Source organism: Cetorhinus maximus, chromosome 1 (assembly GCF_964194155.1).
Source record: "Cetorhinus maximus chromosome 1, sCetMax3.hap1.1, whole genome shotgun sequence".
NCBI lineage: Eukaryota > Metazoa > Chordata > Chondrichthyes > Lamniformes > Cetorhinidae > Cetorhinus > Cetorhinus maximus.
In genome coordinates this window covers 62,058,596-62,073,440 of record NC_135879.1, presented here as the reverse complement: position 1 = coordinate 62,073,440, position 14,845 = coordinate 62,058,596, and the positions used below count along the sequence as shown (strand labels likewise).

At 40.4% G+C, this 14,845-nt stretch overlaps 1 protein-coding gene across 1 annotated transcript in view; it reads left to right on the top strand.

Annotated features, from left to right (window-relative positions):
- Window positions 1-14,845, top strand: part of lrba (LPS-responsive vesicle trafficking, beach and anchor containing) — a 913,498-nt gene that overhangs the window by 782,591 nt on the left and 116,062 nt on the right. The window contains exon 47 of the mRNA XM_078541260.1: window positions 8,144-8,311. Within this exon, the coding sequence (XP_078397386.1) occupies window positions 8,144-8,311 (168 nt within the window). The remainder of the gene's footprint in view (window positions 1-8,143; window positions 8,312-14,845) is intronic.

The window sequence follows — 14,845 nt, the reverse complement described above, 5'->3', positions numbered from 1 at the left end:
ATGAAGTGAGGACACTCCATAGATCTTCACATAGCCTCTGAGAATGTCTGGCTGAGGGCAGCTCACTTGCACTTTGTGATCAGGGCCATATCATAGAGACACACCCATGAAACTTTAGAAGCATTTGGTCCTTTGTCCGCCTTCAGCACCTGACCCCTTCAGGAGCACAGCATCAGTGGTCACAGATGCTGAAGAGATGGGGGCCAGGCTTAAAGGTGCTGAGAGCACACAGAGGCAATGACGGAACTCTGTGATGCCTGCCCACTACATTCTGGCAGCAATGACAAGCACCATTGAGGTGCAGACATCATTAATATGCCCAGGGAGTGAGAGGCCGGACCATCACTTTGGTCTGAAGGCTGCACAGGGAAGAGGCCCTGGACTGAGATACCTGCCTTTATCTTGTGCAGGAACTAAGGTTTCACATCTGAGTGACACAAACACTGCTCTTCAGGATAAGGAGCCATAGGCAGGGAGACATTCTCAGGAGTTTATTTACAATAATGAACAATAGGTACAAGTGATTAACACCCATGCCCAGGCTGCGTAACTACATCTTCTTAAGCTTCCTAACCCTGCCACTATGTCTTGGTGCACCCCAGGCATCCACAGCAGAGGTGGAGGCAGCTGCTGACTGCTACACCCTGTCTGTGATGAAGTAGGCAGGTGTCCTCTGGAGGACTGAGACCTGGAGGGCCCCCGCCTGCTTTCAGGGTAATGCTGTGTGACAGCGGCACCCTCCTCGGCCTGTGGAGTTGGAGCTACTAAGGTCAAAGGAAGAGGGGATTCAGATGGGCTGGACACTTCCGGAGTCGCCTGGATGGATGGCCCCGGGGTGTACATCTGCTGACCCTCCTCCATGTGGGTGCCCAAGGGCCCCTGCCTGACTCCTTGTGGAGAAGTGGTAGCTGGAGTGAGATCGGGCTGCCTGGCAACCCTCTCGCGTAAACACTGTTGAGGGTCAACTATGGCGTCAACGATGGAGTTCAGCGCAGCAGTGCAGGAGCGACATCCTGGACCAAGGACTCCTTAGTGGCCACCATCCTACCAGTGTTGACCTCAGTGCGTTGCAATGCCGGCACTATCACTTCAGACAGAAGGTGGACGACTCCTTCATTGTACCTTGCAATCTGAGGAGTGCAACAGACATCCCCTCCTGATGTTCCCGAGCTTGCCTTTGCAGCTCCAGCAACAGTGACATGACCGAGTTCAGAGGCTCATCATCTGACTCAGACTCAGCAACATTCTGGCCTCCAGCAATCCTCCGCGTGCCGGGGACCTGGGAAGTCCCTGCCTCAGCCTGCTGTGGATCAGAAAGTGCGATGTGCTCACCAGATTGTGATCCCAAGGCTACTCTAAAGCTAGATCCCACCGAGGTGTGTTTCTCCACACTGGTGGAGGGTGTGGGTGATCCCTGTGATGGGTCTTCAGGGAGGGTTTCAGCAGATTCCTCTTCTGAGCTTCCATCGGGGCTTGATTGGAGGCCCTGGGTCATGGACTCTCTTGGCAGTTTCCCAGGTGTGCCTGTGAAAGCAAGGAGAGATAATTAGTGCATGGCAGTGGCCTGTGAAACAGGACACATCACTCACGGCATGGTTGCCTGATGGATGTTGCACTGCTGGATCCTCACTTGGTAGAGCTCTGCCGACCTCACTGTCAGAACAGGAACAGTCCAGATCCTCGCCAGCCAGCTGGATTGTTCCGTTTTCAAAGTCCATGAGGACCTTGATTTCAGGCATTCCTCCAGGCTGCAACCTCTCCCTTTTGTTGTGTGCCAGCTTGTCCTGCATGAAGACAAATGGAGTGAGTGTAAGCCGGATGCCTGCCAAGCCAGTTGATAAGTATGCCTGGCATGTGTGAATGGTGAGTGGTCCTATGGACGGGATGAGGACAATGACGATGTGTGTGAGAGTGAATGATGATGCCCCTTGAACTGGCAGTGAGTGAGATCTCTGTGGATGTGTGATGGGTTTGTGAGTTGAGAATAATGAGAAGAGTGACTTACCCTGGAGGAGATCATTCATCCTCTTGCTGCCCATCCTGCAGCCAGACCAGACATCACGGCGAGCTTCCACTGCATCCAAAAGGCACTTGAGGGACCCGTCATTGAACGTGGGGATTGCAGTCTTCTTGCGTTTCAGGGCCATGTCTTTTGTGCAACAGTCGTGGGCTGGAAGCACTGAGGTGTGCACGCGGCTGCACTTTAAATATGGCGCCCGGCATGATGAAGTGGTGAGGTGATGGCATGGCAGGCAACTGAGAGCCCACCCACCATGGAAACAGCACATTTCCCAGGAATGCATAATTAGTGCCGCAGGTTTGGGATGATACGGTGTGAAAAGCCGTCATTGCGACTGACGGGTAAAAAAAACGTTCTACCTACCCGCTACCGTGCTTAGTGCAAATCTGGGATGATTCCACCCATAGTCTGATTCTCTTAGCAAATGTGTAAATGAGATACACTTGTACCACCTTTATCCTAACAAATGGGCGGATAATTGTTATCTCACGGTTGAACTTGAATTGCAAATTGTGTAATGTATTTGCCGAGATTGTCAGTGCTCTCTAATTGTTGCAAGGTAAACTGGCAGCAACTTCTGCCTTCCACACATACAAAGTTAAATGTGGAAATCTGGAATTTGCTGTCAGTGATACCCTGCTCTTCCACAGGGTGAGCTGTTGCAGACTTCACCAATGGAATGTGCACAGAAAACGTGATTGCATGAACTTATGTTAATTGCCGACTATTCTCATTCTAAAGACACGTGTAAAGGTTAGACCTTGGACAATCAGTAGTAACTGAGTTTTTAACAGCATAGTAAGTGATAATTACTGCTGAACATCCTTGTTTGCCCTGAAAAATTAATTTTACAAACGTGGAGTCTTGTTCCCTCAGAATAAAATTAATGTTCCCGATTTTTGAAGAAGTAAAAGTTAAAATAATTTTAATTGTGTTTCTCTTTTATATCTTCCCATTAATCTCATGTGCTTTGTGTACAATGATTTTATTGTCATTTATATTTCCTGTATTTTGTTTCTTGCTTTGCAGTCTAGATGCCTCAATGAGGATTCTTCAACCTGTTTGGTTGAAGATCCTCCTGCTACCTATCCTGCTCACAGACATCAGAGGTCCCCTGTACATGGCATCAAATTCAAACAGACGGCGGGTAACTAAAAGTCTCCACTGACAAGCCTGCTAAAAGTCTGTGGCCAACAGTATATGAGATGAATGGCGCAAGCTGTTCCATTAATCTGGGCTAACTTGTTACGCAGAGAACAATAGCCATGAGTGCAAACCAAGGGAAAAACCCCTGGTTATTGCATTTTATTTTTATGAATAAAATATATTAAGTTGCATTGTGTTTTATACTGTGAGACCCTGCTGCCTCCTTTGAAATTTGGATTAAAATTCCCTGTTACTTGCGTTCTTGTGAAGTGTGTTGTGAAACAAGAAAAACAACTGAGCTGATGAATATTTTCAGTTCGTTGAATAAGAAAATGAACATACTTACCCCTGCCTTAGTGATGTACTATATACTTAGGAAGATTCATTAATTTGCATGTTCTACTTTATTATTTTACTTCCAACTCGCTTTACTATGTATAGGGTCCTGTTTCACGACCTACAAATAAATTTACTAATGCAGACATCCAGAAGATTCTTTAAAGTTTATAAATAGATGTAGCTCAATTTTTAATGATCTAATTTTATTTCCAGAGATTCAATTGCCATTTAATGTAGTCTATTGCATCATTATCATTGTTGTAAGCATCATGTCTGTAAATTATCCTTTGGTATCAAGGAATGGTGGTGGTTCTAGTTTATATGTGAACATAAATAAAATTCTGTCCAAAGCATATGTCTAGAAGAAACATTGCAGCAGATTTCCATATGGTCAGCCTTTGCTCTGGCATGATATACTATCTGATAATTCATTATGGGGAAAGGTTTACAATTCACTAGTCTCATTGTAACAAGAAGAAAATGTCAACCCATCTACAAAACATTTACAAGCCCTTCTTCTTTCTTGATTGAAAGTTCTAATTAAGTGGATACAGAAAATTAACTGAAATTAGCTGTCAGAAAGTCACATTTAAATGAATGATGAGCTGCTCCAGCAGTAAACATTTAAATGATATAAATTGCCATTTAAGTGTATGGTTTAATGTTTGTCATGCTTTAATGTGACATGAGACTGCAGTGGCAATCAAACAGCTTGTCCTGATTTGAACATATTGGAGGAGTTTTGTCTCTGTATGACTTTGTGTTATATTGAGTATTTATTTTGGACTTTGCTTGTAGACTGTGTGTGTCTTCAAAAATGTGTGCATTTTAATGAAGCAGGTCAGAATTCTGTTTTTTTACCCCAGTAAGCACTTACTAAATAATGAATGTATTACATACTTAGCTATTGGTTTGCTGCACAAAAATTATCACCACAGAAACAACTTCTTGTACAGTTTTAGATATGGAATATATTTATATTAGTGGCAATTCAATATTCAGAGGTTTAAATCCCAAAGCTGTTGCATTATTTAAATTATTACTTCATAAAAATATACCAGCAGAGACTTTCCAGCTAATAATCTGGCTATTTTTCAATTATTCATCCTTTTATGTGAAAGTTATCGTACATCTAGGGCACATTGATAGGTTAATATGTGGGTAGATGGTCATTATTGGCACACAGATCAAAAACAAAACACCATATAACATAATCAAATTACCCTAAAAAAACTCCTGCAACATATTTCCATCCTGTTTAATATCAAAAGAGTTATATAAAAAGTCACCTCCACATCTCCTGTGTTAAAAAAAAATGACAATACAGAAAAGCAAACTTAAAATCTTCACCAAATTTATTGCATTCAACAAAAATCCTGACCCTGCATGGCATGCTAAGTCTTACTAGGGTAAGACTGCTGAAAGGATGGCATTCACTTTGCTCTTTCACTTGATTACATAAGAACGTAAGAAATAGGGGAATGAGTAGGCCATTTGGCCCATTAAGCCAGCTCCACCATTCAATAAGATCATGGCTGATCTCACTGTGGCCTTAACTCCACTTTCCAGCCTGTCCCCCCTAACCCTTGACTCCCTTGTCAATCAAAAATGTCTAACTCAGCCTCGAATATACCTATTGAGGCAGCCTTCACTGCTCTCTGTGGAAGAGAATTCCAAAGACTAATGACCCCCATGGAGAAAAAATTCCTCCTCATCTCCATCTCAAATGGGAGACCCCTTTTTTTAAACTGTGCCATAAACATTATCTACCCTGTCAAGCCCCTTCAGAATCTTGTATGTTTCAATAAGATCCCTCATTCTTCTAAACTCCAGTGAGCATAGGTCCAACCCGCTGAACATTTCCTCATAAGACAGCACCTTCATCCCAAGAATCAGCCTAGTGAACCTTCTTTGATCTCCTTCCAAACCTGTACACAGTACTCTAGTTGTGGTCTCACCAATGCCCCATGCAACTGTAGTAAGACTTCCCTACTTCTATATTCAATCCCCTTTGCAATAAAGGCCAACATTCCATTTGCCTTCCTAATTATTTGCCGTACCTACATGTTGACCTTTTGTCATTCATGTACAAGGACACCCAGATCCATCTGTACTGCAGCATTCTGTAGTCTCTCTCCATTTTAATAATATTCTGATTTTCTATTATTCTTACCAAAGTACCTTTCCAGAATCTTATGGAATTTTGGAAGATTACACCAATGCATCCACTATCTCTCCAGCCACTTCTTTTAAGACCCTAGGATGCCGGCCATCAGGTCCAAGGGACTTTCCAGCTTTAAGTTCCATTGGTTTTCGCATTACTTTTTGTTTAGTGGTGGCAAGACGTGAGGTAGCAAAACACTGATTTTGGGAAAGAATTTCACAGAGCAATGACATAGATACTTCTGCAGTGGTGAAGTAGAGATTGCAGTGGCAACCAGCAAACCAGAATCAAAGGAGAGGAATACATGATGCGGGTTAAGATATGTTTCAATTGAAACTGATGATGTACAGTCTTTTGTCAGAGGTAGGGAAGTAGAAGCAAATTAGTGCACTTAAAATCAATTATCATTCTCACCTGGGTGATGGGGTGAACATAATGACAGACAAAATGATTAGGCAGTAGTACCCCACCTGAAAACTGGCAAAGAGTAATTATCTGAAATATTGAATTAGGCTGAAAAATGTACATGCCCATCTTCCAAATCAATTATCTGCCATGGCTAAAGTAATACAAAGTGGAATATCTCATATCATATACTCTTTCCATTATCTTTATACAATCAATATACCAAAGTGTATTTCTGGAAGTGCCAAGTGAACAGAGTGTGTATTGACTGTGACAACCTTTGACCTGGAAGTAGTAACAGTAAGGAAAATTTGTAATTACTTTAAAATGTTTGAGGAATCTATAATTAGTTTTAATAGTGCTTGAATGGGATTTTTAAGAGTTTCTATGAATTGTAAAGGGATCAACTATCATTTTTGGATAATAAATACTGGAAAGGGACTGGAATTTGCTTGGAAGAACTGTGTGCAAAAACTGAGACAGACGGAGTGGACTGCTGACTACCTCCATGAGATAGTCTTCATTGTATCTGCTACTTGATGTGTAATTTATGGTTCACACTAACCGTGTCTGTTAATTCATGTTTAATTTGTGTTGATTCTGATTTGTGTTAAAATTAGAAAAAGTGATATCCTGTCAGGTAATTCCTTCATTCAGGGGCTGTTCAGTAAATTTAGTTATTTTAGTTTACTATCCCAACAGGAATTGTAACATTGACTTAACTAAATGTGTCAATTCATGTAAAATTCTTTAAACTGCAAAATTACATGTGTGGGTTATAAGGTTTTACTAAAACAGCATCTGTAAAATTGGGATTGACCTAAATAAAATTGTTTAGGCTTACTGTATGAAAATGACCTGGCAGTAGTTTCAGGGCAAATTTATTGTCTCAATTTATGTCATCCAAGTTCATTATTTAGGTTACTAACTTGATTTTATTTCCATGTGCCTATTATTTTTTGTGTTCCAAATTGGTTTGGTTTGCTGAACTGAACTCTTATGTGGGACATTTTGCTATATAAACCTATACTGCTATTGTTGTAACTTTCTCTGAAGTCATAATCGGCATTTGGTATTGGAACTTTATGGTTGCTGGTCTTTAACATGTGACTGTTGGAACCCTCCCCCACAGCACTGTGTTAGATGGTCTGGCTGACGGATTCTGAAATAGCCAGGGCCAAGTTGAATTTAATAGTTGCACAGCTTTAGAATTCTCACTTACTCTCTGGTAGAAATAAATGCTTTGATTTTGTTGGCATCCCTGTGCTCTGGTTCTTACCAAAGCAGTGTACCAGAAGTGTGCTAACTATACCCAAGCTGAACAGTGACAATTAATCTGGCACATGACATACTTGTCCAAGCTGGGTCTAGCACCAGAAACCAGTCAGGACACTGGACTGCATGATGAGCAGCAGCAAGAGGGCCCCAAGGTCTGAGAATTCACTTGAAATTTGGAAAAAGCTCACTTACCTTCAGACCTGTCTTCAACCTGCTGCCAAGTCCCCTGAAATGCAGTCCCCCAATGTCAGCGTTGTGGTAAAATAAAAGCAAAATAATGCAGATGCTGGAAATCTGAAATAAAAGCAGAGTTAATGCCAAAGAGAAGCTCTGAAGAAGGGTCATTCAGATTTGAAACATGAACTCTGTTTCTCTCCCCACAGATGCTGTCAGACCTGCTGAGTTTTTCCAACGTTTTCCGCTTTGTGCTACTGTTTCCAAATGCCACATCACTACACAATAGGAAACTGTGATAGGAGGACTGGGAATGCTCACTTTCATAACAGATTGGGCCCCTTATTGGGAAGCCTGGGACATTTTAAAAGGTTAAAGAGTTGCTTTTACACTTCTCCTCTATCTGTTTTGACCTTTCCAGTCAGAATAGACTATTCCAGTGGAGAAGGCCAGGATAATGGACACCCAAGTTTCAGAACCACTGATACAATGGGCTGTCAATTAGTTGATAGTCCAAATACAGCTCAATCAAGGAGTGGATTATATAAAGTGTATCCATAGTTCATAAACTGAATAACTCATCTGACACTAATGTTCCCCTCTTTTGCCGTTTGCAGGCTCTAGAGAGCGAATTTGTTTCCTGCCAGCTTCACCAGTGGATTGATCTGATTTTTGGATATAAGCAGCAAGGACCTGAGGCTGTTCGAGGCCTTAATGTCTTCTATTACTTGACCTATGAAGGAGCTGTCAACCTGAATTCTATCAGCGATCCAGTACTAAGAGAGGTAAGTCAGTGGTAAAAGATGATGATATAATGCTTCAGAGAATAAACCAATAGGTTTTTTTGCCAGAATTACAGGAAACAAGCAGAAGCATGAGATATGAAAAGATTTCATCTTAATTCAGTCGTCTTTGGCTCACCAACTTATTTTAAGTAGCCAATGGAGCAAGTTTATTTATTCTAAATTACCAGTCAAAGTACAGATGTTTTCACTGGATTTAATTTTAACTGTTTGCCTTATTGTGATGTTCAGTGACAGAAAGCTTCAAAAATAGTACCTTAGACTTGCACCAAAGAGCTTTAGAATCTGTGACTGCAAGGTTGGTGAAAACAGGCCCGTAGTTCTAATATACCTTCTGTTAAATGCCCTCAGAGACTTTACGATGCATGACAACTACACCATTACATATCAGGCTCCAGCACAGTAAAAGAGAGGGAACTTTATAATCATTCAGGCTTTCAAATTTTTTTTCCAAAAGCAGCTATATATCTCTGATAATTGAAACCATGTTAGAGAAAAAAAAGTCTGAATGCACACCAGCCAGGCACCAGTTTGTGTGTACTAAAGCAGCTGACTTGCCTGAAGTCTGAAAAGTCATTTGTGCATTTGCTGTAAGTCAAAACTTCCAAAGCACTTTCAGGCAATGCTTGGGCATATAATTTCTTCTGAGTTGCAAAACACTATATGTGGAAGTAGCTTTAACAATTTTTGTAACATTTCAGCATCTTTGACTGCTGTATTTCTACACACTACTAAAGTGCTGGTCAAAGCTTTTGAAACTCTTGACAAAAGAAGTTTGACTGATACTCCTTTTTAAAGAAATTCAGTAGTAACTTAGCATCTATTATTTTTCTTCTTTCTGTTTTTTTTATTAATAAATGCTGATTGCTTCTTTGAGGAGAAACTCGCTTGGATGAATCACAAAACCAAGGACGCAGCCATTAACTCAGAGTGTCTTAGACGCTATATATTATTTGAACTGTGCATATTAATTTAACTCTCTTAAACTGGAGGCTCAGTAATTCCTACTAGCCAATTACCAGCCTATAAAAACAGACAGTAAGAGCTTCTTTAAATATATAAAAAGGAAGAGAGAGGCCAAAGTGAACATAGGCCCCTTAGAGAATGAGGCTGGGGAAATAATGGGAAACCAGGAAATGGCAGAGGGGTTGAGTAAATACTTTGCTTCAGTCTTCACGGTAGAAGATACTAATAGCTTTCCAAAAATACTAAATAATCAAGGGGCAAAAGGCGGGGGAGGAAATAAATACAATCGCTATCACTAGAGAAAAAGTACTAGGGAAACTAATGGGGCTAAAGGCCAATAAGCCCCCTGGGCCTGATTGGTTGCATCCTAGGATATTAAAGGAAGTATCTACAGAAATAGTGGATGCACTGGTAGTAATCTTCCAAGAATCCTTAGATCCTGGAAAAGTCCCAAAGGATTGGAGAACGGCCAATGTGACACCCTTATTCAAAAAGGGAGGAAGACAAAGAACAGGTAACCATAGGCCAGTTAGCTTAACATCTGTCATTGGGAAAATGTTGGAGCCTATTATAAAGGGTGCAATAGCAGAGCATTTAGAAATACATAATCCAATCAAGCAGAGTCAGCATGGCTTCAGGAAGGGGAAATCATGCCTAACAAATTCATTAGAATTCTTTGAGGAGGTACCAAGCAGGATAGATAAAGTAGATGTAATATATTTGGATTTCCAAAAGGCGTTTGATAAGGTACCGCACATAAGGCTACTTAATAAGATAAGAGCCCATGGTGTTGGGGGTAGAATGTTAGCATGGATAAAGGATTGGCTAACTAATAGAAGACAGACTGTTGGGATAATGGGGCATTTCCAGGATGGCAGCCTGTAACTAGTGGAGTGCCACAGGGATCAGTGCTGGGACCTCAATTAGTTACAATATATATTAATGACATAGCTGAGGGAAGTGAATGTACTGTCGCCAAGTTTGCAGATGACACAAAAATAGGTGGGAAGGCAAGTGGTGAGGATGACACAAGGAGTCTACAGAGGGATATCGACAGGCAGATGGAATATGTTGGAAAATGTAAAGTTATGCACTTTGGCAGGAAGAATAGAGGAGCTGAATATTATTTAAGTGGAGATAGACTGCAGAAAGCTGCAGCACAGAGGAATTTGGGAGTCCTCGTGCATTAATCACAAAAAGCTAACGTACAAGTTTGGGAAGGCAAATGGAATGTTGGCCTTTATTTCAAAGGGAATGGAGTATAAAAATAGGAAAGTCTTGCTAAAACTGTACAAGGCACTGGTTTGACCACATTGTGAACAATTTTGGCCCCCTTATCTAAGGAAAGATAAACTGGCATTGGAGGCAGTCCAGAGAAGGTTCACTAGGTTGATCCCGGGTGTGGAGGGATTTTTTTATGAGGAGAGGTTGAGTAGGTTGGGCCTGTACTCATTCAAGTTTAGAAGAATGAGTGGCGACCCTATTGAAACATATAAGATTCTAAGGGGGTTTGACAAGGTAGATGCTGAGAGGTTGTTTCCCATTGTGGGAGAGTCTAGGACCAGAGGGCATAATCTCAGAGTAATAGGCGCCCATTTAAAACAGAGGTGAGGAGGTATTTCTTCTCTCAGAGGGTAGTCAACCTGTGGAATTCTTTAGTGCAGAGGGCTATAGAGGCTGGGTCGTTAAGTACATTCAAGGCTGAGATAGACAGATTTTTAAACAGGGAACCAAGGGTTATGGGGAAAAGGCAGGAAAGTGGAGTTGAGGATTATCAGATCAGCCATGATCTCATTGAATGGCAGAGCAGACTCAGTGGGCCAAATGGCCTACTTCTGCTCCTACGTCTTATGGTCTAATTCTCCCAATAATGCTATATGTTTCGATGAAAAAATATCTTAAATTATCTTTCAAAAGGGATAATGATATTCAGACTCTGAGAGATATTTGTGAGAGTCTGGAAATTCTTTTCACTTGCAAGCGTAGGAACTGTGAATATTTTTCCCTTGGTCTGAGTACTGATAATGCTGTTTTGGAAAAGAATAGTAGAGAGACCTATTCTGATTTACCATTATTTTTATAATGCTTCAGTAATTGTTTGTTGGTGACCATGTGATATTTTGACACACTCATGGAGTAATTGACATCATTTAGAAAACTGACCTGAGAGAGGTTTAAATGAATTGTATTATTTTATTTGTATGATCGTTACCATCCCCCTAATGCTAAGTCTATTATTTTGATCATATGTGGATTTTTGCAGCATTCTAATTTTCATATATGTGCACTATTGAGATTGAATTAAATTATAAGCAACATGTCACATTTGACTTGGTACTGATAAATGTTCAGTCAAGGGTGAAAGGAAAAAAAAAAAAATTTAAGGATATCCCAAGATGCTTTGCAGATAATGAGGCACTTTTGAAGCAGAGTTATTATTGTAATATAGGGAAAACTAGAAACCAATTTGCACACAACCAGATCTCAAACAGCAAAGAGATAAATGACCAGTTACCTCTTTTAGTGATGTTGATTGGGGGGATAAATTTTGGCCAGGATAAGAGTTGAGGATGTGAAAACATCTGTTCAGGGACTAAATTTAAGAAGTTCACCTAAATTTGGAATACTACTTTGCAATACCATTGTCATTTATATGAGCAATTTCAGCCAAAAGAGTTTTACAATTTTGAGCTGTTATTGTGAGAGCTTAAACATAAACTTTTAAAAAATTAATGTTTAAAATTTCCTTATTCCTATATCCAAGGGATGCATAGAACTCCCTAACTTTAGGCCACAGTCACAATTCCAAACTCTCAAAACTTCTTTTTAACACAAGCAGACACACTATAAATGTGTATTAAGAAGCAAATGCAAACAAATCTAAAAACATCAAATCATGAACGTAATCATTTAGCATCACACATGAACATCTGAAGACAATGTAAGATAACCAAACACCTCCACCTCCTTTCTCCAGGTGGGAACTGGAAATGTAATAAGTGCCCAGCAGGTCCATCAGCATCTGTAAAGAGGAAAAATAACAATATTTTGGGTGTATACCCTTCATTAGAATGGTATTCTTTCTTGAAATGCAACCATAAACACCACCCTTCCTACCTTTTTTCTTGAAGTATGATCACTCACTTTTTTTAAAAATGTGGAGAAATGGATCCCTTGATACGTTTAGCTAACAACAATCTATCTCAGTCTTGAAAGTTCCAATTGTCCAACATTGAAAGAATGATTCGCTTCATTGACATATTATTGTCAAGTAACATGACCTGAGGTTTAAAGTCTGCTATAGTTTTCATTTCATTGGAGCTATAACTTCCTCAGCAGTTAAGCTTTGTTCTAAATTTTGCATTAACCTGGAGAACAGATAATTTGATGACATGATAACTAGCAACCCAGCAATTAATGTTGGTAACTTAAGTTGAATGCCACGAACCTGCTCGTGTCTCAAACTGCATGTGACCTCTTGGCTGCTAATATGACACATTCAGATAAAATGCCAACACACCAATGGGTCCCTCAAGAAGGTTTGATGGAATAGTGAATTATCACTAAATATTCATCCATTCTTCACATTCCTGCTTATAGGGCTAATCAGTTAGATTCCAATGCAACATGGCATGGCATATTCTAACTCTTTTCTTTTGCTAGTATACCATTGATAGAACTTTAAATTGCTGTTGGAGGCAGGACCAGGGGTGGGAATGTCTGAAAATTGACATTGGAGAGCAGTGTACTGAGTTACCAGCATGTTCCCAAATCTGGACCATTTTGTTCCGGCTGAAGTGGGGGGGGTTGGTGATGGCTACCCGCCCAGAAATGGCAGATAGCCAATTAAATGGCCTATTAAGATTACTCAGCAAAAACTAACTGCAATTTTACAGTTGACTTATAGGCTCCTCCGCTGGTGCCGAAACATGACCATCCTGCTAGGCCCCCCGCATCTGCAATGGATGTTGGATGATAGCTGTGGCCGCTGACTGTCCAGTGGAGGGGTTGCCTGACAGCCTGGCAGCTGTGGCTCTCACTCTTAAATGCGTCAGCAGCTCACACCTTGGATGGTGGGGCTCTCGATATGTCATTGCATGAAGGGCCTTCTATTGTCCCTCCAGCCTTGGGAGTGCACCCCCTCCCTCCGCCCCCGCCATTCTGTTGCCCTTAGTTGGATGCCGAGCGCGGTCTCTGACTACTGGTTGACCATCCCTACAATCATGTTGGGCATCTGACATCGATCGGAACCCAGAAATTCTCCCACCATCAAATTCCTGACCCAAAAGGTCTTAAATACAAGAAGCAGGCAACTGGAGTGGAATCAAGAGAAGGTACATTTGGTGGTGCAGGGCCCTATTAGTTAGTGTTTAAAAGTGATGACATAATGCTACAGAGAAAGAACCAACAGGGTTTTTGTGGCCAGAATTACAAGAGAAAAGCAGAAATATGAAAAATAAAATTTCAGTGAACCAAGTAGGTGTCTCAAGAAGATTTGATGGAACAGCTAAATACTCAGCCATTCTTCCCATTCTTGCTCATAGGACTTGTTTTGTAATCAGTTAGATTCCTATGCAGTCTGGCGTGGCATATCCTTACTCTTTTCTTTCACTTGTATTCCATTTGTTTGACCTTAAATACAAATAACAGGCAGCTGGTTTGGAATTAAGACTGAAATCAAAAGAAAATGTACAGTAGGTAGTGCAAGGCCCTCCTGGGGAATAATGAGGTTGTATAATGAGCTTCCGTGCTATATCCTTTCTTTTCAATGGGTGCCCTCATTATAGGATTGCATGAAGCCTTTTTATGAAATGCGAGTTTAAATATCGAATTTTACAAAATTAGATTATTTCCTGATAAATTTCAGCTGTCATGAAGACTGTATTCTGAGGGATGAAGAAAGCTTTTACTGACATCAGGCAATTAATTGCATGCATGTTATCCATGGCCCAATGCAAGAGGATAGTAACTTTCTTACAGTTTGTACATAAAAAACATATTATGAAGACTTCAGATCCAAATGAGTCCAGTATAAATCCTAATTTCCTTGCACAAAACAGCTCCTATTTAATACCGTGAAATTTTCATGGTTTGCTTGTATTGTTAATTGATTACAGTCATTGGGCATTGATCTAACCAGTTAATAGCAAGAAAAGTGTGGTACCTTCTACTTCATCCTTAATCATGTCTTTACCTATTATCTGCCAGGAAGTGCCTTGGGATGTTTTACCATTGTCATTATTAGTAGTTAAAGATACTATATAAATGCAAGTTATTTTTGTTACCTACATGACACAATGCTTAAAAGTTTATGCATTTTATTGACCATGCTTTATATGTTTAAACGTAAGTCATTCAGTCAATAAAAGTTGTGCAATTGTTTGGTAACTCCCATCGTGAATGGCCATGTATTTCAAAGGAATTAGTAAATTAATTATATCAAGGGTAATTTTAATTAACTTAACGATACCCATTGAAAAATGTGCAATGTCTGAGACAGACTTTTGCTGCCATGATTTTTTCTATGCAAGTTTTTCTTTTTACTTTTTC